The 27,407-nt window shown below is 42.6% G+C and overlaps 2 protein-coding genes across 3 annotated transcripts in view; both read left to right on the plus strand.

The window, feature by feature from the left end:
* The window catches only part of arhgap29a (Rho GTPase activating protein 29a), a 36,613-nt gene extending 16,533 nt beyond the window's left edge, over nt 1–20,080 (plus strand). Inside the window, exons 3-23 of one of the 2 annotated variants that reach the window (XM_061713075.1) lie at nt 1,049–1,192; nt 3,924–4,020; nt 4,963–5,035; nt 5,426–5,486; nt 5,949–6,095; nt 6,745–6,809; nt 6,891–7,001; nt 7,095–7,175; nt 7,447–7,629; nt 7,918–8,055; nt 8,180–8,370; nt 10,902–11,071; nt 11,789–11,917; nt 14,347–14,445; nt 14,603–14,766; nt 15,477–15,665; nt 16,401–16,538; nt 16,757–16,992; nt 17,109–17,415; nt 17,523–17,631; nt 18,144–20,080. In XM_061713075.1, coding sequence (XP_061569059.1) covers nt 1,049–1,192; nt 3,924–4,020; nt 4,963–5,035; nt 5,426–5,486; nt 5,949–6,095; nt 6,745–6,809; nt 6,891–7,001; nt 7,095–7,175; nt 7,447–7,629; nt 7,918–8,055; nt 8,180–8,370; nt 10,902–11,071; nt 11,789–11,917; nt 14,347–14,445; nt 14,603–14,766; nt 15,477–15,665; nt 16,401–16,538; nt 16,757–16,992; nt 17,109–17,415; nt 17,523–17,631; nt 18,144–19,102 — 3,791 coding nt within the window. In that variant the 3' untranslated portion in view covers nt 19,103–20,080. Of the gene's footprint in view, nt 1–1,048; nt 1,193–2,644; nt 2,987–3,923; nt 4,021–4,962; nt 5,036–5,425; nt 5,487–5,948; nt 6,096–6,744; nt 6,810–6,890; nt 7,002–7,094; nt 7,176–7,446; nt 7,630–7,917; nt 8,056–8,179; nt 8,371–10,901; nt 11,072–11,788; nt 11,918–14,346; nt 14,446–14,602; nt 14,767–15,476; nt 15,666–16,400; nt 16,539–16,756; nt 16,993–17,108; nt 17,416–17,522; nt 17,632–18,143 lie in introns of those variants that run through there. The other variant, XM_061713076.1, reaches the window with a different exon arrangement.
* Nucleotides 20,081–20,889: 809 nt separating this feature from the next.
* abca4a (ATP-binding cassette, sub-family A (ABC1), member 4a) overlaps nt 20,890–27,407 on the plus strand; it is a 40,384-nt gene continuing 33,866 nt past the window's right edge. The window contains exons 1-7 of the mRNA XM_061713939.1: nt 20,890–20,904; nt 21,866–21,982; nt 22,108–22,201; nt 22,301–22,442; nt 22,626–22,765; nt 26,455–26,582; nt 27,037–27,234. Of these exons, the coding sequence (XP_061569923.1) occupies nt 21,917–21,982; nt 22,108–22,201; nt 22,301–22,442; nt 22,626–22,765; nt 26,455–26,582; nt 27,037–27,234 (768 nt within the window). The 5' untranslated portion in view covers nt 20,890–20,904; nt 21,866–21,916. The remainder of the gene's footprint in view (nt 20,905–21,865; nt 21,983–22,107; nt 22,202–22,300; nt 22,443–22,625; nt 22,766–26,454; nt 26,583–27,036; nt 27,235–27,407) is intronic.

The following is a 27,407-nucleotide window of genomic DNA, read 5'->3' on the forward strand; positions in this document are numbered from 1 at the left end:
CAGAAGAAACTAGTCCCGTTTTGCAGTCCCGTTTTGAGGTCTGAACCTTTACTTTTGTAAGGTTGGTGTAGAGTTAAGCCTTACCTTATTAAATTAAACCTTTTTAGTAGGATAAACACGGGGACAACTTCTGCTGAGTTCCAGTTACTTTAATGTCCCTCAACAGCGTAGGATTTTAGAACATCAACACAGCACCTAGTGCCGTACTGTGGCGTATCACTCCGCCCAATCTAAAACAGACTAATCACTACAGATAAACTGACTAGTGTAATTATAGTCCCTGATTTACATTACAATATAAAGAATATATTTATAAAATAATGAACCCTGAATTACCAAAATAACCTTAACAAAAATAAATCTCTCTTACACTTATAAGGTGAGCATGAATCAATATTTTTTATGATGTAAAATTGTATGTATTTATTTACTTTTATTTATTTATTTAATTTTAGTTGTTAAATTTCTGGAAAAGAAAAAAGTCAAATCATACATGAGAGAAACTATTCAGTTTGTGGCAAAATATTTGTACTTGTATGAAACTGAAGATGCATAATGCAAACCTGACATTTACTTTTAGTTCAGTTTGTGGAAAATGGTTGGCCTGGCTTTCTCTTTAAAACTTAAACAGTTATAAAGCATTACAAACTGTAACAATACGGCAAATGCAGAGTATTGTTTTGTATTTTGTGTCTTTCAAATAAAAGACAATTTTTTCGAGTCATATGTTACTCATTCAAGGTTGTTAAAAAAATACTGCTATAATATCGTATCGTATCGTTATCGTGACCTCAATATCGTGTATCGTACCGTATCGTGAGATTAGTGTATCGTTACATCCCTATAGTTTATTGTTTGGAGTTTTTGTAAATACTGCTTTTAGAAGCGTCCCATAATAAAACGGGACTTTGGCAGACGCACAGATTCCTTTTACTTTTTTAAATCTTGTCTGAATGCAAGCTGGATGTGCTGTTGATGATGTTTGTGACAGAAGAAGTCCTGACGTTAATGAGCGTAATCAATGATTTCGCCTTTTTACAATTTCCAGAGCACCAGGAGTGCCTTCATCACGCGGTCCACGAGAGGCTGGGCGAGTTGCTGCGGGTCCTGAAGGCCATTATCAGCAAACACCAGAGCCTCAACTCTGTGGATATCCTCAGCACAGCTGGAACCGTCATCGCCACGGTCAAAGGTGAGCCGAGATGGCCGGCCCTCCCTCCCTCCCTCCCTCCCTCGCTCACTCTCACACACGCATCGTAGCTGTCAGCTTTTCTGTAAAACATACCAGCTACTCCTCCACTCTTCCTTTGGTCTGTTTTCTCTCCACTTATCTAATCCTCCCTTCTCCCTTAACAGTCTTCTCTGCTGGACATTCACTTTTCTTTGTCCTGTCTCCCACACTGTCTTCGCGAGTCTTAAAAACAGTCTCGCTGGAAAATGTGCCCGAGGAGTTTCCTCGTGGCTTCAAAGCTATTCAGCTTTTCAGAAGTCACTCAAAGCCTCCAGGAGGAGTTGTGTGTGTTTGAAACCCCATACAGGGAGTTAGATAATCATATTTAGGAGTCAAAAAACTAAGATGCAGAGAAAGACTGGTGTCCTTTGTCTTCAAATTCAGAGGGAGTGATGCTGAGAAATCCTGCTCGTTTTCTTATTCTTTGAGATTATGATCTGACGTGCACATCACTTCTTAAATTCGCCGCCACACAAAATTCCCCGTGAATACACCTCGGCTCAATTTGAATACCAACAGGTCTCGTCTCTCAATAACGAAAGTTGACATGAATGAACACAGCCAGAGGTGGTGAGACATTGGAAAGGAGCCACGCACTTTTGGGTTTGTGCCAGAAACGATTACTAGGTGCAAGAAAATTTGGCATTTAAACAATAGAGACTTTCTTATATTGATAATGGCGGCCTTGGTTTGAAAACCTGACTGAGGATTCGTTCAGTTACTCCAAAACCTCCGACTATGATCCTTCAGTGAGTGGCACCAGGTGAAAGTTTCACCGCTCACATAATTAGTCCAGTCATGACCGTCTACTGCCCGCTGTAATGTCTCCTTTGCCACTAGGTGGCCAGAACTGCTCGCTTGGTTGAGGTCTCATCAGCCGTGCGCTTGTGTCTTTGTTCTTCAGTGTTAAATCTCAAAGCTCTTGACGTGACACAAAAATACAGGTCCCAAATTTAGTTGTTTCAGGAATTAAGATGTGTTTTCTCACCATAATTTTAGTATGAAAGAACAAATGACAATCATACAGATCTGGTTTGAACTGCATTTCTGCTTCTTTACACACTGAAGTAATACCAGCTTCAAATCAAATTGTGCAGATCCTTCATTTTCAGTCGCGTACCATGTTGCACCTCCGTGTTACTTTCTGCTGAAACTTAAGTTCCTCCTGTCCACGAATGCTGGACAGGATTTTCTTTTTGGGGACGGGAGTGTTGTGCTTTTCCAGCGAAACAATACCATTTTTCCCTGATGATGTAACTTCCACATTTGGACTGTTGGTTGGGGGCCTGAGCGAGTAGTGGCATTGTATTCCAGCAAACCTCAGGATGTCCTGTTGGGGGCAGGGGGTTGGACAGAAGAGGGGGAGATGGAACTACACAGGAGCCCTGTGCTTTGATTGGTGGTAGCGACAGAAGCTGGTTTAAGGTTAACGAGAAACTTCAAATGGACAAGGGAACCTGAACCTCTTTCTTTTTTTCTTTTTTTTTTTTGGTTCTTCACCCGTCTGGCTTAACCTTAACTCTTCCTTTGCCCCATTTGAGAGTTTTTTTTTTGTTGCATTGGATAGGTTTCTCTCTCGACTTTTGCTTCTTGTCGGCCAGAGGAACCTGCTGTAGAAACTCGGGAGACGTTTTGGTTTCATGTTTATGGTGGTGGGACATTTGAAATGCATTTCACAAGTTCTCACAAGTTACTCGCCGTATTCAACACGGCTTTTTAATCCTCAAGTGGATGAGAAGGAAACCCAGCTTTGAGGTAGGTAATGGGTCGTAAAATTCATTATAGTTTTGGTGCTTGTATACATCTTTTTGGAAAGTCTTTCCAAGAAAAAAAAAAAAAAGCTACAGGCAATGTGTGATGACTACAGAGGAAACATCCTGTTATTTCCTAATAACTGGTAGATGGGTTCAAGGTTATTTTCATTGTGTTGCAACTATTTAAAGTCTAATTAATGTTTTAAAACCTGGAAAGGGATCAGTTGAACCCAGTTAAACCATGTGAAACCAAAACCTTGCCTTTTTTTAAATGTGAGGTCACTCTCAAAAGGTCCGACCATCACATAAAGCAATGCTGGTCCAGTATTCAACGGATCCCCTTTGTTCAGGCTTTGAACTCTAGAAATCTTCGCCTTTCTAATGGAAAGGAAAGGCGGAGGAAACCATGGGAGCAGCAGAGCGCCCCCGTGACATCACTGATTTATTGCTGCGTGTTTGTTTCTTATTTTTGAGCATCTCTTCTCTGGTTTATTTTCCCTCTGCTCAGTCAGTACAGGAAGTTTATTGTGAAGACTGATTACAGCCGTATTTACACTGGTGTTTTCTTCCCCATTCTGTCCTCAGTCATCGCTGTGTTTAGACGTACAGCAGGAAACTACTGCCTGGCCAGATTACAGCCAAATATACACACGCTTGGAGTCCTTGCTTATCTTTTCCGATTTACCGTAGTTGTTTTTGGATGCCTCCTAGGGACTTTTTTCAGTTTTAAACTCTCGGCACACGAGCAGATCTCCAACTACCAGGGTTTTTGAGGAGTGCAGCATGGCTCAAGGGGTTTTCTCTGACTACTTTGAGTAAAATCATGAACGGGATGATGACTCATACCATGAGATGAATGCCTTAAACAAAGGTTGTGCTCAGCATGCAGGGGTTGCTACTAAAATCTGACTCACTCTTCCTTCATCATGATTTTTCAGGTGTGAACTTTAAGGAGGTGAACGAAGAGAACAAGCAGAAACTTTTCGGAGACATCTACACTGCTATCGACACGTTGGCATTCACATTTGGCAATGTGTGAGTATGTTGTCATTGTTGTTGTTGCTTTTCCCACGTTACATTCGCCTCAGGGATCTCTGTTCCTGTATCAAATTGCAGACATGACCTGACCTGATAACCCGCTTCTCTCCTTGTGCTTTTGATTCCTGTCACATGCACGAGAATATAATTAACGCCGACGTTCGTGTGGTGCATTTTAAACAATGAGCTGCACAAAACTGTGAATATGCTGAATGTCAGCCACAATAATAGCAAAAGGGGAGAAGATCGGAAACTAGATAAGAAAACTGAGTTTGGCAGATATTTCTCTGAAAATAAAGCTTTTGTTTTTCAGCACTAAAGAGACACTTTATTATAAGATATGGCCCTGATTTTTTGCAAAGGAACAGTATGTGAAACAGGCTTAAGAAGATGTACCCTTATTTTAAAAATAAATAAAACATTATTAAAAACTAAAGGGTCTAAAATTCTGAATTATTCCCAAGTTCAGGACTTTGGTCAGTGATTTATAAATTGATGTTTAAATAAAGTTGACTTAGCTTGGCGATCATAGAAGATAAATTGACGAGTCTTGTGCATGAAACTACTTTTCTGATGATTAAACCCATTCCTGTGATTAAATTAAACTCTAAATCTAGATATTTATGAGAGGAAATTAACCTTCAACCGTAACATTTTGTAAAACTAACATTTGCTCTTGTAAAAAAATGTTGTTTTTTTTTCTCGCCCATTTTTGAGATCAAATCATCAAGCTTCGATTATAAGAGTCTGGATGTCTGTCATTTTTTCAATCCATCTCTTGTGTGTCCTGGCTCTTTGTGATTGCAGTCATTAAAAATTTGAGTGTTTTACTAAACCTTAAGAATAATCTTTGAAGCACATGTCCTCTTATGCTTTCTATTATCAATGAAATCCGTCTCTCAACACCATCTTTAATGTTTTATTCTTATGTTCCTCCAGAGTGTCTGACTTCCTTATGGGAGATGTAGAGAATGGATCGGTGTTGGGGCTCCCCCTGACTAAAAGAAGCAGGGTAAGACAAGTACATTGTTTTTATTCTCTTCTCTCCATCTGTCACCATCACACGCGTGATATATTTAACAACAGTCAGATGTTATGCAGTCACCACCCTCCAGAGGTGTATTACAGAACTGGCTCCAGTATTTGTTCACCCTCTACCCCTCTGAAAGTTCAGAAGTGCAGCAGGTCCTCGCAGGTTGCAGCCCCCCCCCAAATGATGAATCGCTGTCATTGTTGTTTTACTGTGTAAAACTGCTCGAAGGAGGAAGTCCAGGTTCTGATAAGAATCGTTTCAAGCATGTTAGCAGAGCGTTCTGTGCTATAAGTAGGAAATTCACACCCTCCTCTGTCCCTTGTATGTTATTTCTTTCAATCATTTGCTTTTCAATCATCTGCTTTTCAGTCTTTTGAGAACCTCTCTGTGGAATCTGGAGGATCCGGTCCTGAGAAAGATGATCCGCCAGGTAAGACAGACCGAGCACACAGCGACTGTACTCTGGTGCTGGATTGGTTGGGGAGAGGGAGGGGAGAGACTTGCATGAAATATCAACAAACTCACTGCTTCAGCTCTATTACTCTGAGATTTATGTCTTTTTATTTCATTTTATCGATTTATTCATTCGTGCTGGGTCTGTGCCGTGACTGGGGGGTTACGTGGGACGGTGAGCAATCACTTTAATCAAGCGTTAATGCACGTCCACTGTCAGCGTCACTTAGTCTCACATGGTATTAGCCCACATCTCCACCACCCAAGGTCAGTGTGGGCTTTTCCTGCTGACTCACGGGCCCGGCCGTTGCTAGGTAACCACACATGTCACCAGGTGTAGCGGTGGTGACGGGCATGTTGGATGGACCATGGCTGCCAGCGTTCATGTTTAAGGCCATCTCTTACCAGCTCCCTCGCGGGACGCCTGTGGTTGTTGCAGGGCCGTCTCCCCCGGTTCGAGCCGAGGAGGTGGACAGGACGCTACAGCGGCAGGACAGCGGGGTCGAGTCTGCGCTGCTCTACGCCAAAGCCTGGTCCAAGTACACCAAGGAGCTGCTGGCGTGGGTGGAGAAGCGGCTCAGCATGGGTGAGTTATGATGCTGGCGAAGGTGGAGCAACTCACCGGAGTTCAAACATCCATCACCATGTGATTCACCACGGAGTTCACTTTCATCGCATTTTGCAAGAGCAGTGGGCAGTTGTGAATAGCTGTAATGGACAGATAGTATCGTGTCAGGCTTTCAAGGTTTTTACTCTTAAGCATAACAGTTGTTTTCTTTAAAATACTGTTTTGAAAGGTCTGTCCTGACTTATCACCGAACAGAGAAGGTTTTGTTAGTCTGAATGTAAGGATCACCTGCTGCATGGTTACCTGAGACATTTGTCTGTTAGTTGGAACTAAAACAAAGGTGTTTTATCAAAGCTCAAGGTTGAGTTTACAGTGTGAGAACCTTTGTTTTGGTAGATTTGTTAATGAATAGTTCCCAGTCAGCCTGCACAATGCTGGACTTATCAGCGCTCCTTGGGTTAAAACCTCTCACTTATTAATTGATTTCTATTGATTTTATATAAAAAAGCTTACATTGTTTTAGCCTTGATTTAAATTGTAAATCATGTCTCAAAATAAAAATCACTCAAGCAAAATGGAAATTTCTGGCCAAGAAATTTTAGATTAGTTTAAAATAGTCAGTAGATTTAAAATGAATTTGCTAAATTTTGTTGTCTTTAATTTGCAGATATTGAATGTGCAAAAAGTTATGCCAAAATGGCTGAAACTGCCAAGACTCTTGCAAGTCAACAGGTGAGCACCCACTTTCACTGCTATTACTATTATTATGTTGACAATGAGGAATTACATTTCTCTTTTCTTTCTCCACTGAAGGAGTTCATGCCGTTTCATGAGATCTACATGACGGCTTTCAAAAATGACATTGAATACAGTCAGCTGGTGCTTCACACTGCAGCCGTTCTCCAAAGCAACAAGTTCATACAGGTAATTAATCAAAGCAACGGCTGCGTTCCTCAAAGCTTGTCTGCTTGCTTAGCAATGAAAACAAGAGGTCTTAGCGTCTGCGTCTGTTTCCAGCCTCTCCTGGCCAGAAAGAACGAGCTGGACAAACTACGGAAGGAGGTCAAGGAGCAATGGCAGAGAGAGCAAAAGAAAATGGTGGGTTGACGATCATAGACGTTGCACTTTGCACAGCGTTTCACACACAAACCTTGAGTGAAAGGGTTTCCTGACCCGAGTTTTTACTGTATTATTGTATTATACACCAGAAGTACCAGAATACCCATCATTCGCATGATTATTGGTAACTAAGAAATTACTTATGGACAGCAAATAATTATTAAAGGTCATTATCGTGAAAGATAACACATTTATTTATTTTTCATTTATTCTTTAATGCCTGTGAATGAACCTGTGTTCACATCTCCAGCACGAAGCGGACAGCGCTCTGAAGAAGGCTCGGCTGCTGCAGGCCCAGCGGCAAGAGGAGTACGAGAAGGCCAAGGTGGCCACCAGTCGTCTGGAAGAGGAGCAGAGCGCGGGAGCAGGGGGGCCGGCCACGGCCAAACAGCTGGAGAAAAGACGCAGGCTGGAGGAGGAGGCTCTGCAGAAGGTACAGCACCTCCACCGTTCACAAATACTCACATGCTTACGTCACATTCCTGTTTCACATTACTGGTACAGCTGTAAACAGATTATTTTGTTAAATATTGTCACTAGAAAAGCTTCAAAGTGCCTTTTTTTTTTTTTTTTGTCCCAAAAATCAATCAATGGGTTCTCCCAAATTTGTTTTGTCACCTGAATCTTTTCCAGTCAGCGTTTTTTGGATCATTGACTGCTGGTAACAGCAGCGGTTTATTTCAAGTGATTTCAGACGTCCTTTTTTTCTTGTTTCTGATAGGCTGAGGAAGCCAGAGAGCACTGCAAATCCTGTCAGATCGACGTCAGTGTGAAGAGAGTTGAACTTGCCAACACCAAGAGTGAGATCATCACTCAGATCCGGAAGATGGTCTCCCAGTGCGACCTCACCCTAAAGGCTGTAAGTCCAGTCATTTTCCCTGCAAGGCTGAAATAACAGAAGTCATGCACAACTTTTGGAGTCATGAGAACGCTTGTGAGAGACATCGAAGGACAGGATGATGTGGATCTTTCTCTTAATTCAGGTGACCGTCAACTGGTTTCAGCTCCAGCAGGCGCAGGTCGTGTCTCTGCCCGTCAACCACCAGAGTCTCTGTGAAAACGGCAAACTGTATGAACCTGGCCAGCGCTACATCGACTTCGTCCGGAGTTTGTCCACCAACGGTCCTCGTCAGGAGTCCCACTCGTTGGATTCACCAGTCACGCAAAACACAGGGTGAGACCTTGAAGACATGAGGCATAAGCTCCTAAAGCTCCCGCAGTGCTTTCATGATGATACATCATTCATAAAGCTTGTTGGGAAATAAAAATGCAATATAATCCTTTCTTATTGCCATGGCACAGTGTTACTGGTCCAAAAAGAATACAAATAAAAATGGTAGCACCATCACGCTAATGACAGTGCTACTTTCTAGAGCCCTGCGCGGGACTGTTTTTTTCATCCCGCTCCCGCTGCATTTCTGACCATTACCGCTGCACCCGCAACGTCTGTGTTCCACTCCTGCCCGCGCCCGCAGTGTTTATATCCACTCCCGCCCGCTCCCGCAAAACTCTGAGAATTCATGCCCGCACAATGATAGAGATGCAAGAGAAAATCTGATTTAATGTTAACATGATAATTGTGGAGTTTGATGGATGATTGACAGTTCATAGGCACCTGACCGAAAGTTAGATGCAAATCCATCATTGTCATCATCGCACGCCTTTTCGCCTTTCGGGCACGCATCAATTATGTGATTGAGGTTATATCAACGAGAGTAGCTGTGAGTGGCTCAAACACTAATAAATAATGAACGAAACAAATGAATTTAACAAATGAATCGCTTGGCCATTACATTGCTGTGGAGGAAGAGAATGTTGCTGACCGACTGAGGTCCCAATCCCCTCGTCTCTCTTCCAAGATGCTCCACAGACACTAAACGCAGTTTCTCCAAATATCTGACTTGCCTTGCTTTGTTTTTGTTTTGTAAAGACCTTGTTTGAGGTTTATTTTCCACGTTTATTGATTTCCACCTTGTCGCTAGACTACATCCGGATCCCGCATTGTTTTTTTTTGGCCGTCTGCTCCCACCGGGAGCGGCCAGGAGAGTTCAAACCGCCCGCTCCCGCCAATCCCAATGCAGCCCCCTACTACTTTCATTAATGTCCATTAGTGTGTATCTCTACGTCTGATACAGGATAGTTGGGGGGTAAAAAGAGATCTCTGGCTCTGAGTGGAGGGCTATCTGTGGCAGATTAGCCAGGGATGATACTCTGCTACTGATCAGTGGTTCTCCTGCCGCCTTTTTGACACACCAGTAACCCTGCGCCATGTCGAGGAAGCTGACCGTGGGCAGAGATTTGGGAGGAAGCAGAGTACGATTTCTTTGAACAGAATACGCTTTTGTTTTCTGGGGAAAGAATATCTTTTTTAGGGTAATGTATGTACTGTATATGCAAACTAGATATTACTGTTCATGCTGGCTCAGTATTTAGGCGCAGATGTGACGCCATAGAGTGTTGGAGTGAGAGGGCGGGGGAGTTTACTTGGAAAACGTAACAACAATTGGGTTGGTCGGCACTTCCTGCGGAAATGACTGTGATCAGCAGAGCTGGGGCGGTGGGCTTGTCATCGCTTTACTACACTTATTTCATTTTCAGGAGTTCTTCAACTATATACACTCTTTATCTAATAATGACTAAGCGGCAGCGGTGATTCGGCTCATTTGGGCAATTTTTAATGGGCAGTTCTTGTTTGTTGTTTTTATAAAGTGAGTAAGTTTCCTCTTTTGAGCGGGTTTTTGTTGACACAGGTTTGTGGTCTCACACACACACACACACACACACACACACATACCAGACGGATGGGAATAAGAGACTGCTTTGTTCTCACTTAATGCCCCCCTCCATCCCCCGACTCTGATGTCCCTGATCAAAAGAATTTGACTTGGGAGAGAGGAAATGAAACTCGGTCGCGTGCACGCGCCCGCGCGGGGCTCGCATGTGCCCGCAGCATCGCTCCCCTAAAGCTTAAATATAGACCGCTGACCTACTTATTGCGTAGTGTGGGATAGTTCACTTAACAATGGAGGGGCATCGTTTGTGCACTGGAGCCGGTTTTAAGTCTGCATCAGTTAATCATCATTATACTTTAATGAAGTGCTGTCATTGATGGGCTGATCTCATGATATCAGGGCTCTACCCCCCACAGGTATAATCTGCAAGCTGGCACTGCATCACAGGAGGAATCGTATCTTTTGATGTAATTTAAACCTTTTTGGAGGAGAGATGTTATAATTGGGCAAGAAGGGATGACTATTGTTGCTGTGTGGCTTTAGATGTTTCCACTGTGGCAAGTAACACCTGTAAGTGTCTGTAAGTGTAAATCTGGGTTTTTAGGTTTAGGTTTATTTCTCTGTGGCTTTTCCGAGGATGGGAGAATGCACAGTTGGACAAATTTAAGCTCTCAAAGAGGAAAAATGTGGCTTTGGGAGTTTGAATTGTGGGTTTCTATCCGTCCCTCAGCACTCAGCAGCCTGACAAAGTTTACTATAAGTTTTCATCCCATGACTTGATGGTTCCAGTTGCAGTTTTCATGTTTTGGGTAATAACACAATAAAGTGTTGATTTTGCACCGCGCAGTCATCCTTGTGTTTCAGCTTTTAAAATGTTTGTCGCCCGTCGCAATATCTCGTATTTCATTGTGTGTTTTAATAACGACAAATGTTTTTTTCTTCTTCTTGTTCCTTGTATAATTTTTTGGCCTAGGCTGCTTTTCAACAAGCGCTCGCTGACCGGCAGCCACTCCTCCCACAGTAACCTGTCGCAGGCATCGGTGAGCTCGGACATCCTGGGTGGAGACGATACGGACGGCTCCGTCAATTCCCAACATGCCAAGGTTGCAGAAAGACGGTCAAACGGTAGCTCCGATATCCAAGGTACACGTTCTATCTTTAGCTTCTTGTAATAACACAAATAACTGAATGACCTCATACTCAAAGATAGCATGACGTTAATATGATCAAAGTCCAAAAGCTTTTCCTTTGAGGGGCAATTTACAGGCTTGGAGGAGCCAGTTATGAGAATATTAGCTCCGTGTTTAATGTGAAGGAAAAGAAGCTTTAAACTGCAAGCCTTTTATTATTTTAATATTGCTGATCATGGTTTACAGCTTAAGAAAACTCAAATATCCTATCTTAAAAAATTAGAATATTCTGGGAATCTTAATCTTAAAATGTAAACCATAATCAGCAATATTAAAATAATAAAAGGCTTGCAATATTTCAGTTGATTTGTAATGAATCCAGAATGTATGACATTTTTTTGTTTTTTTAATTGCATTACAGAAAATAAAGAACTTTATCACAATATTCTAATTTTCTGAGACAGTCCTGTATATACAAACTGATCTTGCCCATGTGTTCTCAAGCAGCACTGGGCTCATAGGCACAACAGTGGTTCATTCATTTGTAAATAAGATTGTTAGCACCCTGTACAGACTACAAGACTCAGACGTTGTCATCAAAGGATGTATGTGGAGACGTCAAGTCATTTACTGCCTGTCATGCTAATCTGTCTCGCACATTTGGAACAATTGAGTTTTGTTGTACATTCAATACATTGTTGTGTCAATGTTGTAACTTCTTTGACTGCAGCACTTCGGGTTCAGGGCTCGTCTCGGGCCTGGGGCTCGGCCAGCCTGGGCGGGGGGATGTGCAGCGACTCAGAAAGTGCAGGAGGAAGCAGCGAGTCCAGGTCCATGGACTCGCCCACAGCAAGTCCTGGTAAGACCACAAGAACCTTCAACTACACATCTTATATTGTGGGGCTTTATTCTACCATCACACGGCACTACAAGACATGTGACTGAAAAGAAAAATCATAACCCACTGTTTTCATCTTGAATATCCAACTGCTGTCACATATTTTTTTATGTTTTTATGTTTACGCCCTCCTGCCAACATTTCCGCACTAATCTCACAACATTGTCAGCCTTTAGGGACAATTACAACCGATGTTCCTCACAACAGACTTCCTTGGTTACCCCGGGGTAGCTAAGGTGTTTGTTTTGGTTCCCCAGTAGACTTGATGTTCAACCAGCTTTATAGGCGTGTTATCTCAGCAGCCGCAGAGACGGGTGCCTCTTCATCTAACGTGACTTCAGCTCCTGAAAAAACCCAAACACATAAAATAGTTGGCTTGGTCGAGCTCATTTCCTCTGCTGCCGTGCTGCAGGTTTCTGTGTTGTCAGCATTTTCTCTGTTCTCTTTTCTTTCTTTCTTTTTTTTTCTAGCATCTTTCTGCTGTTTTGGCTGCAATGCATTTTTAATCTTCTCTTTTTAACCCGGCATTTTTTTAAATCCTGAAGTAGTTTTTGTACTGTTTGTTTGATGATATTTTTAAGCTCTCGGTTGTGTCGGAATATCTTTCTTAAATCAGATTGTGGCCTGATGTCTTTAAATGTTTGCAAAGTGGAGGTGAATTGAAATCACTTTTACCAGGTGCAGATTGAGACCTTTTTGAAGGAATGTTCCTCTAATTTGCTTTTATAGCTGATAGTATAAATTGCACTGAAGCACTTAAATCGTTGAATAGTGCTTGAAAAATGTTGTACAGCCACTTTAAATTAGTTTCCTTTTCTTTTTTCTTCCATCAAATTTGAATAATTAGTTTTTTTGTTTTTGAAAGCACAGTTATTGTGAACATATCACAGGATTACAGGATATCACAGGATTAATACATCAGGTTATAATCAATCCTGTGGTTCTAATCAGGTCATAGCATAAATAAGTAAAACAGATTTTCCATCACGTGGAGTTCAGGGCCTCGACCAGACCATCAAAACACCTTTTCACCCGTTCTGTTTTGTATTTGCTGGTTGCTTTGTTGCACGGTTGACTTGGGGCTCGCATGTGCCCGCAGCATCGCTCCCTCTCGGGTCCAGTCCAGCAGAAACACCTCAAACCATCAGACCTCAACCACGCTGTTTAACAGCTGGTTGAGAGGCGTTACGGCCAAATGGCTCCATTTTGGACTCGTCTGTTGTTACAGAAGTCTTGTGGGTGTTTTTCAGAAGCAGCTTTGCAAACACAAGTCATGCGGTTATATTCTTTTATTGAAATGAAACCTCCTCGCAGCCCCCCCAAACAAGCCGTGCTTGTTCAGACTTTCCACAGTCGTGTTGACATAAACGTTCAAATGTAACATGCTGACTCTTGCAAAATCTGGGATGTAGCTGTTTGTTTTTTACTTTCTCTGTAATATCATGGTCTTATCATAAGTTGAACTTCTGGCAAGACTGGCAGTTTGTCATTTCTCAATGTAACATGATGGAGTTCATGTTTTTTGGACATGCTCTAATTATTCATCCCATATAATCAGCAACCCCCTCCTTCCCAATCATGGCTTATGGCTTTCCTCGGTAGCGTTGTGTAAACACACACCTGAATGCTCCAGACCAGCAAAATACCACAAGTTCTGCTTTTAAAGAACTGATCAGACTTGCCGATGAGCATTTAATCAAGTGCATTTGATTAGCAGCTTCTAGCTGCTGCTTCCCATTTTAACTCACGTGGAAGCATTAAATATGTATTTAGCTTCTCCACGTACAGTTTCTGCATTCTGTCTTTGATTATTTTTGATAACCCAATGCTGTATATCTTGGGTTTTAATTATTTAGTTTGAAGACTTAGGAAAGAGCGGGTGATTTGCTTGTAAAGCGTTAGATTTGAGTCAGGGTGAGCTTTGTTTTTCCACTCATGAAGCGTGTATGGATTATGAAACAATTTAATATTTCAGTGAAGCGATAAGATCATTTTTATAGGGGGAAATTGGTAGATTGTTAGTGAATAGTTAAATGGGTAGGTAGGTAGTTAAATGGTGGCTGATTTTCAGATTCACTAGAATGTGGTTCATGCAGAGTGTGAACGATGCAGGAGATTAGTCCTCAAGCAGGCTAATCAGGGATATCAGCATATCCGAATAAAGGGAACATAGAGTCAATCATTGTTTAAAAACCCTGTAGATGTGAATCACCAACAATCAGGGTCTTTACCTGCGTTGTGAGGTGTAAACGGCAGGAAGTCGACCCCGCCTTTTCCACTTGCCTCTTGAAGCTCACCGGATCCTCTCGCTGCTCCTCATTTTCAACCCTGTCATGCAGACGTCCACGTAAAGATGTGGGCTTACATGTGTGTTGTGCCTTTTTGTTCAGGGGACTTCAAAAGGCGATTACCCAGAACCCCCTCCACGGGCACCATGTCGTCTGCTGATGACCTGGATGACAGGGAGCCTCCGTCACCCTCCGACATCGGTGAGCCAAAGAGTCTTGTTTACATTATGAGCTTGTTAGTGATTTAAGTCATCCTTTGATTTGCTCTACGGGTGTTTTTAATTTGTTGCAGTATAGGTCCTCCTCTGTCTTTTGCTGGTGCTTTGGGTCATTCTCTTCTCCTCCCTTGGCCCTGCAGGTTTAAATGAGATGGTGATCGAGACCGCCAGCTCCCCAGGACCCTTTAGAAACACCCTGATGTCCAAGGCGGCTCAGACCCACAAGCTGAGGAAGCTTCGAGCGCCATCCAAGTGCAGGGAGTGTGACAGCCTGGTGGTGTTTCACGGAGCAGAGTGCGAGGAGGTAAATGTGGATTCTTTTCTTATTTTAATTCCTTTATTTTCATGAATAGAACAAAACTTCCATCCAGCCAAAACTCTTACTTGGACCTTTTGGTGATTCTCGCCCGCGGCATTCAGAGTATTTCAAGTTAAAGATGAAGGTTGCCAGAGTCCCACAACGGCTTCTTTATCACTCATGGCTAGCAACAAGAAAAGAAGAGGAGAAAAGCCACCTCTCCCCTTGTCAAAATGTTTGAATGAAGGAATAAAAGGAGAAGTTGAAACTGGCCGCAATCTCTGCTCAGAGACCAAAATAACCAACAGCTCCCAGTCGGGGGGAACGGGCAGGGGAGACTGAAGATCCTTTGTTTGTCTTCTGGAGACTGTTTTCCTTCAAGCCTGTGCGCCCCCGTCTCTGCTGACTTTATATCAAGTTTCTGTCCATATTTATTCAATACAAGGGAACAAAAAATAATGTAAGAGGTAAATAGAAAAAGAAGAGATTATGTAATACAGATTGACATGGGAGTGCACCCCCCCGCCCTGCGTTGAGATCATTCACTCATGCTGCTTTCAGGGGGTCACTAGATGGGATTTTTGGAGCCTAAACTGTGAAATGCTTAGCCAAGTGCTTTTTTTTTGTCTACAGATCGAGTCGTTTATCATTTAGACAAAAAATTTTATTCTTACTTTGTTTAGAGTTTTATACTTTGCCCTTACTTGTGCTCGCAGTGTTCCCTGGCCTGTCATAAGAAGTGTTTGGAAACTCTGGCCATACAGTGTGGCCACAAGAAGCTCCAGGGGAAGCTCCACCTCTTCGGCATCGACTTCACGCAGGCGGCGAAGAACAGTCAAGACGGCATCCCCTTCATCTTACGGAAGTGTACGTCGGAAATCGAGAACAGAGCGCTCAACATTAAGGTATTCTTCCTTTTCAGTTTGGAAAAATGCTGTCATTAGTTTAGAAAACAGGATGATTACCACATGTAAACCCCAGTACATGTCATCTGGAAGGGGAATAATACATTTCCAATATGGTACCAGAATGTCATTAAAAAAAAAAAAAAAAGGCAAAATAATTAAATAAAATTCCCCCAAAAACTAAAAGCAAAAGATGGTAATAAGTATCTGTGCAAATGCAATCATGGCATTAGATAACGTTTGTGTTGGTGTCTTTTAGAGTGAACATTTTATGAAAAATGATGTGTATGTGAGAATATAGTGTGTATATTTGTGACTAAAGTGATTACTGTATAAAAAACGTAGAGCTTTCACTGAAAATATGTCATTTAAGCCACTAAGGCCTGGGTCAAAATGAAGGCCCTCCCTTCCTCAGAGGGCTCACATATCCCATGGTGCTTTGCAGGGGTTAGCAAACTGTTGATAACTGGTTTCTAAAAAAAGGAAGGTAGCTTTGAACACGTGGCTCAAAGCAGAGCTACTGTACCGGATCTCTTTGGCACCGTGACCTAAAAATGCCACAGACATTTAATAAAAAACTCAGGAAATTGTTTCAGCTTTTGAAAGGCAAAACAAAAGGGGGCACGATATGTTTTCTTTCATGTCCATCAGCCGTCTGTCCAGTTTCAGCAGGACGAGTCAGAAAGCCTGCCGTGAGATTCTTGCATTGAGACCCTTTGCCTTTGTGCTCTGAAGGGGATCTACCGCGTGAACGGGGCCAAGTCTCGGGTGGAGAAGTTGTGCCAGGCGTTTGAGAACGGGAAGGACCTGGTGGAGCTGTCTGACATGTATCCCCACGACATCAGCAACGTCCTCAAACTCTACCTGAGACAGGTGGGCTCGTCTTCTTGCTGGGATTTAGCTTTGGAATTATAAAAATGTCTCTTAAATAATGTTGATATAAAAAATAAAGAAACACTCAGCTTTTGTTTGGATTTCTTGGTTTATTTTTGGTCCATGTATTTTCCTAGATATTTTGGTTGTCTCTGTTTATATTTAACTTCCTTGTTTCTATTTGTTTATTCATTTCTCTCTTTTTTTTGTTTCTCCAGCTTCCGGAGCCTCTCATCCTGTTCCGTTACTATAACGACTTCATCGGTCTGGCCAAGGAGAGCCAGGGCATCATCGCGGAGGAGCTGGAAGCGCTGCGGCTCAGTCCCAGCCCCGCGAGCCCAGCTCAGTTCAGCGTCGAACTCAACCGAGTGCTGTTCAAGGTCAAGGACCTGCTAAGACATCTGCCTCCAGCTAACCACAAGACTCTGCAGTTCCTCATAGAGCACCTGCACAGGTAGGGATTGAAGCAGCTTCGTGATTTAACGGAAAAGACAGACAAAAATACAATTTTTTACGTTTTTTTTTTCTTTAGTAACTCACCAGTTCTTTAATCTTCCTTCCTCTCTCAAGGGTGACGGAGTGCTCAGAGGAAAACAAGATGACAGCCAGCAACCTGGGCATCATCTTTGGCCCCACGCTGCTCAAGCCGAGGCAGGCAGATGCTGAGGTTTCCCTCTCCTCCCTGGTGGATTACCCCTACCAGGCTCTCATCGTGGAGCTCCTGATCAGACACTACCAGATGGTGTTCGACACCCCGCTCAGTCCTCTCAGCAGCACCTCGCCCACAGAAGTGGATGCCCATCACCGCCCAGAAACCCGCCAAGAGAAGGAGCAGCAGCTGAGCAGGCACTCCAGGTCGCTGGGAGACATCAAAGAGGTAACTAGTTTCTAGTTTATCGTGTGACACTGGCTTGTGTTAATGGAAGATCATATTTGTCATTAATGCTGGATTTTAATTTACCTTATTCTGTCTTGTCCTTACAGCAGAGCTCTAAGGTGTTTAAGAGACATTCCTCCGTAATTCCTTCTTCACACTTACTGGCAGAAGTTCAGGAAACTGCTCCGAGCCTTGATGGAAGTGACTTTGAACCTGGTCAGTATTGTCACAAGCTAAAATGGACATATTATAAAACAATCTTTGCATAAATATGTCACCTTTTAAAGGAGCATGAGGCTCCTTTTAAGAAATGAGACTCTCTAGCGCCACCCTTCACCACGACGGCTGTTGGGGGTACTGCAGCCAACAGTGAAGCCGGCACGGGAGAACGGGGAGAACGCACATGCAGCGTCATGTGACGTCACATCCGCAGGACAGCGCGGGAAATTCGGCCTCACAATTGCAGCACATTTTGCAGCACACAGCCTGTTCAAGGCAAAGGAGAGATACACTAGAGGGCTCATTCTTTTTGGTTTGGAACGCTTCATCTGACATTATTACTAGAAAACTTAAAACGTATACAAATTTTTTTCATAAATCCTGCCTCAATCCTGCCTCATGCTCCTTTAACTCATAGAAAGCGCTAGCGTTAAGCCCATGAATGCTGCCTCATTTCATATAAAATCTTAATGCTCAACGTTTTTTCTTTTATCTTTCCCTTTTTATAGCTGATGAAACGGACTCGGAGACGCCCAATGGGGTTTTGTCGTCGTGTGTCGCCGAGGCGCGGAAACCGGGTGAGAGAGGCCTGTGCCGCTCTCAGCACGTCACCGTCACCAGGGTGCAGCTTCGACACCCTCGCAACAAACTGTCGTCCCGGCCGGTGAGCCTGCCGGCCGAGCGGGTGCTCCACCGGGGAAACTCGGACGAGACCAACGCCTGCAGCGGCCCCGACACGGATGACAAGAAGCGGGGAAGTTGTCACCACTCCATCGAAGAGGTGGATGAGACCGAGAGTGCGAAATTGCGAGTCGGCACGCACTACCGGAGTACTTTCATTGACACGCAGACGTTGCGCAGGACATGGGACAAACAGTACAAGCACGAGGTCGCCTCCAGAGCCGTCAGACTGGCGGCCAGTTCGCCCACAGAGAGTACGGCAGCGGACGCCAACAGCTTATCAACTTCTGTGCCATCAAGCTTGTCCCTCGGCTCGGCGGGGAGCAGTATTAGCACCATCTACCCCAACAGACCTTACACGGTTGCAGTGCGGCCGAGCAGGACTTTGAGACGGGAGGACAACATAAATAATTACAGCACTGTTGCAACTGCTTTCAGGGCTCCCAGGACTCTCCAGCCTCCCCCAGGAACTTTCTACAAGCCCCCGACGGGGAACAAAGCTAAAGCGCTGCAGAACTGTGTCTTAACCAACAGTGCTGAGGAGGAAGACGAGGACGAGGAGGAGGATGAGGAGGAGGAGGAGGAGGAGGAAGAGCTGGGGATTGAGATAGAGGTGTCGGTGGATGAGCCTCTTGAAGAGGACATGGATGTGGAGCAGGCCACCATGTCTCAGTCCCCCAGTTCCAGCCCTGAGGAACTGGGCCAAAACCAGGCCAAACCAGTGTACCCGAGACTAAGACCCAGACGCCTGCAAGAGGTGGAGCACAGAGAGGCTCATTTTGTTTGATCCACTGAAGGTCGCGGGTTGTCGTGTTGCTATCTGAAACAGGTCGAATGTGAACCGTGTGCCATGTTGTGTAGAAACGAACCTAAGAAGCGTCTGCAGTGACTCTGCACAAGAGACAGCCAGACGTACGGCCGCTGGTACTCGGTGTAGGACTTCTGTACCTGCTCTTGTACATTTGATCCTCAGAAGGCAAACAGGATGCACTTAAAAGTATTTTAAAAAACAATATATTTTCAAGATAATTCACAATTCTTTACCAATCACATACTCAGTACACTTGGCACCTCATAGGAATATTTATCTTTTTTTTTTTTTTTTTATGAAACTGTGCAATTACATTTTTGTTTCATATTTTGTACAAATTTATGTTTATATACCAAAAAACTATGTTTGAGTTGTTACTTTAGTGTTTATACTGTAGCTACAATATATAAAGAGCGAATCGGTGCACTTACCTGACATCAATACTCTTCCATGGTTTTCGTTGGAGTTGTGTCGTACCTACTGTGAGTAAGAGTGTTTTAAACTGTTACATGTAGGTCATTATTAATTGTTTTTCTAACTCGTCTGTAAAGAAATGTTATGGCCTTTATCACAAGATGTTCTGGACGTCTGTAATGAAAAAGAAACTGCAAAGGTTACCCACGTGTTTTTATAATGTTGTCAACTTGTCTTAAAAGCTTTTCCACATGCCTGTGCTTTCTATCCTGGCATTTCTTTTTGTACATTTTAATATAACATTTGAATTTCTTTAATAGCCAAAGCTGTTTTTACACCTTTTAAGTAGTCTTATCAATAACCTAAATCTTACAGGTTTATTTTGTAAGTAATAGGACGCAAATCATTTATTTAAATAGTACTTGGTTTTCATGGTGATGTACAAGGCTGACAGACTGTTGAAAGGTTTCCGTGTAAGAAAACGGGTACATTAAAACAAACACCCTTTTGTAAGTTATTAAAATATATCCAACAACTTGAGACGATGGTGCGTCATTTTGTTGCTCCTCTAAATGTGACATGAAGGGCTCTGTTTTAAAGAGACTTTGTAGTTTTCAAATAACACATTTATGATTTTATTTTATAGTCTTACAAGAGTCGAATATCATGCTTGAATTAAAACAAATAAGTACTTGTACTACACAGAATAAATGCTCTGTTTTAGTGTTTCCTATGCATATGTGTGGTATGTTGACCAGATCATATAACAGTACACTTCATAAACCGCAGTAAATTGTGTCACAAGGGTCTTAATATGTATTTAAATGTTACATAAAAAAGTGCAAAGGTGTATCAGGTGCATGTAAAGTGGGACAGAATAACTCACTTTGGTTATAACCAAGATATAATAGCGTTGCCTTACTTTAAAAAGCAAAAATAAAATCTAAAAGTGTAATTAACTATTTTATGTCCTTGGACTCAAAGAGGCCTTATGTCTTAGGCTATGACGACATATTTTATTTTCAGTCACGTGTTAACCATCAGTGGCTTGTTCTTCGTGACGCAGCAAAAAAACATCAACAAATACTGTATCTCCAACCAGACAAATAAACTGAAAACGTCTCATTGTAGCAGCGGCGGGATTATTGAGTACAATGCTGGCCAGGTGGTTCGGGTCGAGGCCTCCGGGGGCCGGAGGAGAGGTGTTATCCCTCCTTCAGCAACCGAGAAAAAGGAGATTAAATCAATCTGCTTAACTCTTCACGAGGTCTGGAGCAGCTGCGCGCGCAGCCGCAGAGCTGCAGGACGAGCCGCGCTGCCGCTCCGCTGCACCGGTCTGCGGCTGAAGCAGGTGTGCAGCTCAGGTAAGTCTCAAAACCCCGTAGTCTTTAAATTAGCGAACTCTATGTAGTGAAATTGTACCAAAAAAAATAATTACAAAATAAAAAAGGAGTATGCTTTCATATGTAACTGAAGCCAAGTATGAATACGGTAGGTAAGAAGGGCAACATTTATTGATGTATGGTATCAACATAACAAATGAATGGTAGCACCTTGTTTAAAGTTGTCCACAACTGTCCTCTGAGGTGCCTGAGCTCATTAGGCTCAGTATCGAGCTGTATTGACTTGAGGTGAAGACAGGAGCCTCCCTAAATCCTGAATTATGGCTATGCGTTAAATCGACGCAGAGCCTACGTCGTAAGGTACGCGGCGACGCGCACCGTACGGCGCAGGCTCTGCTTTGGTGTAACGCAGGACCATAAATCAGCCTTAACTCCTGTCAGTGCAAGGACAGTTGTACAGGACTGTCTCAGAAAATTTGAATATTGTGATAAAGTTCTTTATTTTCTGTAATGCAATTAAAAAAAACAAAAATGTCATACATTCTGAATTCATTACAAATCAACTGAAATATTGCAAGCCTTTTATTATTTTAATATTGCTGATTATGGCTTACAGTTTAAGATTAAGATTCCCAGAATATTCAAATTTTTTGAGGATATTTTGAGTTGACTGTCAGTCACTCAACCACAACACTTCTGCAGGTCACCAAAAAACAAAACACAACATTTATTACTCCTGTGTGGAAACTTGTTTTGCAGCGTCAGAGATGGAAAAAAAAAAGGAGATATAGCTGTAAGCCATGATCAGCAATATTAAAATAATAAAAGGCTTGCAATATTTCAGTTGATTTGTAATGAATCCAGAATGTATGACATTTTTGTTTTTGTAACTGCGTTACAGAAAATCACAATATTCTAATTTTCTGAGACAGTCCCGTATTCTCCAGCTGTAAAGATGGTTATGGGTCGGTGTGGGTTGCAGGTTTGGTTCCCGGAGCCAGCCGGGCCCCTGCTGGGGGGAAGAGGAGGCACCATGGGGTCAGGAGGACAAGTCCGGCTCCTGCTGTGGAAGAACTGGACCATCCGCAGGAGGCAGAGGGTAAAACCCTGCATCCATCAGAACTACATCAACGTTGATGCAATAATGTCCTGTCTGTTTACGTCTCTGAGGATTTTCCCCGTCAGTATTTGAATATTATGATTTCATCCCACCGTTATGACCAGGTGCGTTTCTTCATGGAGATCATGTGGCCTGTGATGCTGTTCATGGGTCTGGTGTGGCTACGGAGAGTGAATCCCCTCTACCGCCAACACGAATGTGAGCATAGTACTCTTGGTCGGGATGTGTCGCTGACGTTTTAGCCCACGTGCACCGCCGTTCCCAGAAAAACAGACTGATGCAGCTCTTCTCCCTCAGGCCACTTCCCGAACAAGGCCATGCCTTCAGCTGGTGTCCTGCCGTGGATCCAGGGAATCTTCTGCAATGCCAACAACCCTTGTTTTCAATACCCCACCCGAGGTGAATCTCCTGGCCTGGTGTCCAACTACAACAACTCCATGTAAGCGTTCCCTGGGTCTAGCAAAACTTCACTCCACCAGTGAATTCCTCTGAAACATCCGATCCAAGATAAAGATGCAGACGTGTTTGGTTTCAAAGCCCTTACTGTTTGTGTATGCACAAATGTATATGTATATAATGTGAATATAAGATCAAAAAATGTTTGTTCTGTGACTGATCTAAGACTGGCGCGGTTCTACTCGGATGCTGAAGAGCTCCTCTTCAGTGACCCGGAGTTCCTGCAGGTCGGTCGCCTCTGGAGGGAACTGAATGCCATGAGTAACTTCATGGACACCCTGCGCTCTCATCCGGAAAAGGTCTCAGGTCAGTGGTCCAGGCTGTCCTCCTCGTACTTCAAAAACCTGATTGTGTTGTGCTTTGATTAGCAGGATAAGATAAAGGCATCTGGTTTTTACTAGGACATGAAAATAAGTTGAGTTGATTTGATTTGATTTTTGATTTGACATCTTTATTGACAATGGAAAATGTATAAATACATAGGCCACACCATCATCAAAAGGATAAAAACACAATAAAGCAGAAGCTTATTTCCATTGCGGTCCTTTGAGCAACAGTGAGTTGGATATTGCTCATTATCATTATTTGTTAAATAAAAGTTAAGCCAAAATACAATAGAAAGTCTTCAGCTTATGGAGGTTTTTCTGCCCTTAGTTTTAAGTTTCAGGGTTCAGGTCTGGACTTGCTGCCATGATTAAGACCATTGTCGTGTTGCATTAAGCTGTAACTGTTGGACAGATAACTGTGGCTGCAGAGCACATCCAAATGATAATTGCTCCACCACCATGCTTGAGAGTTGGTGTGAGGAGTTTGTGTCCAGATGTTAAGTTTGGTTTCCACTTGATGTGATCTATGGATGATGGACACACATCTCCACTTCAGTCTCGTCTTTCCGAAGGATATAGTTCCAGAAATCTAGTTTACTCAGATTAGAGGTGCAATGATTGGCCGACGTTGTCGCCAAAAATCAATGATAAACATAGTCTGAGGAATTTAATAGTCGACTATTGTCGTAAAAAAAAAGCAGAGTTAGGCATCGGTTTCCTTTCTATCTTTGCTGAGCATTTGCACAGCGTTCAGCCGCTATCGTCACCACGTGGGTTTTTCAACAGAATGAGGCATCGACGTTCCTTTCTATCTCTCCTAAGAGTTGCACATGTGTAATAAAGTACAGCTCCAGGTAAACAATATGGTGGCGACAGATCCATGGCGACCAAAAGTAAAGCTCATTAAAAGATGCATTTCTAAATGTCCATCTTGAATGTCTTTAATTTATAATTAACTCATCATTAGAAGAACCTCATGCAAAATTTAAAAGCTGAGAGCTAAATAAGAGCCATTCAATAATTAGGAGATTCATGATCGGATGAATCGACTAATCGTTTCAATAGTCGATGACTAATACAATATCAGAATAGTCGTATCTAACTCAGACACAGTTTTGCAAACCAAAGCTTTGATTTTATGTTCTTATTAGAGAAAATAAACTTTCTTCTGAAACCCCCCCCCAAAACTAACAGGTGGAACGCTGAGTCAGCATTCAACCTATTGAGTACCTCTTTCACAAAGTCTTCCGCCGCTTTTCGCCGATTAACTTGTTCCACAGTTTTTAAGCTATTGCAACCATTCAGATATGAAAATGTTTAGCTTGTTCGGGAGTTTACTGCTGCGACCTTTGGTCCTTCAAATCCTTAAACTATTTAAGAAATTTCAGGATTTTCAAGACCCATTGGAGTATAATGGGGAAATCTTCAAATCCTTGAAAAATGTCTACCTCTTCCAGACCTTATTACGTCAGCATACTTTCAGCTAGAAACACCATTCAAACTTTAAACCACTCATAGGACTTTAAACTCTTACCAACTGATTCAGATACTTAAAATGTTTCTGAAAAAATACAGTTCAGTTTTAATGTATTTCAATTGTGTAGCCTTCAGACATCCTTGACAATGATTTGGAACCACAACCACCCTGAACGCAAGCAGAACCACCGCGGACAGAACCAGAACCCCCTCAAACCAAACAGAACCAGAAGCTCTCTTAACAGAACCAGAATCACCCAAACAGTACCAGAACCGCCCCAGAAAAGAACCAGAACTACCATCCCTTCTTCTTCCTCCTTCTCCTTAGCTCCAATTATAATTCCTTTCCCTTTTTTCCTCCTTTTAATCTTTATTTGGATGAATTTCAAGTTCTTTAGCAACTGAAAAGGTTTCCACCTTCTTCATTCTTTCCAACAGTTTTATCTAAGGTCATTACTGAGGCTATCAATGTTTCCTTTCATGGCTTTCAGCCACCTGCTAAATTTAATCATTCTGCAAGAGTTTGGCTAAATTATTCAATTCATCTTCCTCTTCAAAACAGAGTTCCTTTCTTCAGCTTATCTTCTCTTAAGCTCATCTTGTTGTTTTCAACTGATGCTCCTGCGTTGAGGTTATTCTTCTCTTCTCCAGCCTGTCTTCCTGTCTCCACCTTTTATTCTCCTCTTCAGCTGAACTTGTTTTCTTTAGCTCATCTTCCTGGCTTCGGCTGATCCAGCTCTTTGGATGTCATCTTCCTCTCTTTAGCAAATATTCCTATAAGTGTCTCCTCCTGTCTTCAACTCCCCTCATCTTAAGAATCTTCTTCAAATATTCTCCTGACTTTAGTAATTTCTTTGATTTTCAGCAGTTCAGGTGTTTTTTCAGTAAAGTCCAGCTCATCAGCGTTCGACCCTGCATTTTCAAAGGAAATGCAGCCTTTTTCTGGTTACATTTAATGAGTTGTTTTCTAAAGGTTTTGCTGATGATATTTCAATATTTAATCAACTAAGCAACAAGTGTAAAGTTAAAAGATGTATTTTTTTGTTTTAATTTTTTTTAACACTGCATGGTCTGCCCCTGGGCTAAACTTGGTTTCTATGGAAACAGACAGAGTCTACTTAGTTTTTCACATGCTGCTTCTGCATTTTTGTGTTTTGAATAATTACCGACACAGTGTAATATGTTGCTATTTAGGTGATTTTTAAGACATCCATAGATCATTTGAATTGGACATGAGGGGACTTTCGTTTTTTTTTTTTTCACTTAACTGTATCTTTTTGTGTCTTTTACTGGTCTAACACCATTATATCACATGAGCTTAAGATGGGCTCGTAACGTAAGTAAGTAAGCTGCTTACTTTTACCACTAGTGTCGTTTATGCGGCGCTCGACGTTCATGTGCCCTCCGTCAGCTCCGGTCTCTCCACCAGAGAACACGCCGCTTCCATCTTTAGAGACACTGTGTAACTGTCCCCTTCTCGTGTATACACGGATAGTTTATCGTGTATACACCATGTTTCCCCACCAGCGATATGGGCTTTTATGATGGGAGAGGAGTGACATGGAGTGCATTCCAGCCTGTGAATGATTATGTCTGGCGGCTCTTCATGCTGCCACTCTCATGGAGAAATATGCAGATGGAATAACAGAGATACATATCCACATTCCTCTCATGTTCCCATGAGTCCTGAGAAAAAGAATTCATATGAGAGTAAGGTCCTGTAACTCAATTAAACCACGTTTACAAGTTTCAAACGGGGTTTGGGTGGATGTTCATGTTCAGCTGCTACCACGAGCAGATTCTGCCTGGCCTTTCAAAATCAAAGGCATTCCTGACTTTTAACATCCATATTTGCTTTTCCGTTGCATGTTGTTTCTAACGGATACATCACTGAGCAAGTTCATCAAGGGCAGAACCGGGAAAGAGGCCAAAACGGCATTCTGCCTTGCAAAGCAAACTTTATTCAAGTACAGGCAGGTTACTGGAAGTGCTGTGACAGCGTAGTCGTGGAAGAGCTTGGAAGTCGTCTTCCTGCGTTCCTGTTCTCTTAATGGGTCCCGCTTGCTACAACTTGTCGAGGATATGCGTTAATAAGACTCCCGAACTAGTTTTCCTAGTGCTTGAATCAAAAGAAAATGTGTCATCTGAAGCCAGCAACACTTTTATCGTTCCACGTGAACTGCCTCCCTGCAGGTAGAGGAGTGATGGTGGAAACTATCCTGAAGGACGATGAAACTCTGACGTCATTCCTGCTGAGAGACATTCCTCTGACAGAGTCTGTGGTCTATCATCTAGTTCATGCCCAAATCAGGACCGAACAGGTACGCAGACATTTACGCACATGCAGAAACTACCACACACGTGCACAAGGTCAAAGGTACACAGTGTAACATTTTTATATCAATACAATACATATTTGGAAATGTATGTCAGCAGTCATTGACTAGTTTTTCCACCAGGTAGAGCCTTGTGTGGCAGGTGTGTTAATGTACCTCATATTTACACCTTAGATTTAAAGGGGACATATTAAAAAAAAGCTTCTGTACGAACAAACCTTTCATTAAAACCTAATGGCAGTCTGTTATCTTGAGAGAAAAGGGTTATAATAGTCTTTTTGGAATAGTTACTTTATTTTGGTTATTAGTTGTTGACATGGAGTACAAACAAGACAGATTTAACGTACTATTCTGACACGTCACAGGACAGTGTCAGGAGAATAATGATCCTCATGTCCATGTTTTCACTGAACCCACCTACATCTCCTCTCTTTCTCAGTTTGCTTTTGGGGTCCCAGACTTGCATCTAAAAGACATCGCTTGCAGCCTGAACCTGTTGGAGCGATTCCTCGTCTTCCAAAGCCGCCGAGGACTCTACGACGTCCGCAACGCCATGTGCATCCTCACCCCACAACGGCTGCAGATCATTGAGGACAAATTCTACGCCAACGTGGACTTTTTCAAACTTTTCCGGCTGGTCAGTATCAGTAACATGTTAAAAATATGCACTTTGAGAATATGTGATGCCTTAACCTCTTAAAATGCCTTAATTCAAGTGGCAGCACTCTGTTTAGGATTAGAAAGAGTAATATAGCTAATTTGCACCAATTATTCTCTTGGTTTAAAAAAAAAAAAAAGAGCCCTATAGAG

Source organism: Cololabis saira, chromosome 22, assembly GCF_033807715.1.
Source record: "Cololabis saira isolate AMF1-May2022 chromosome 22, fColSai1.1, whole genome shotgun sequence".
NCBI classification, from domain to species: domain Eukaryota; kingdom Metazoa; phylum Chordata; class Actinopteri; order Beloniformes; family Belonidae; genus Cololabis; species Cololabis saira.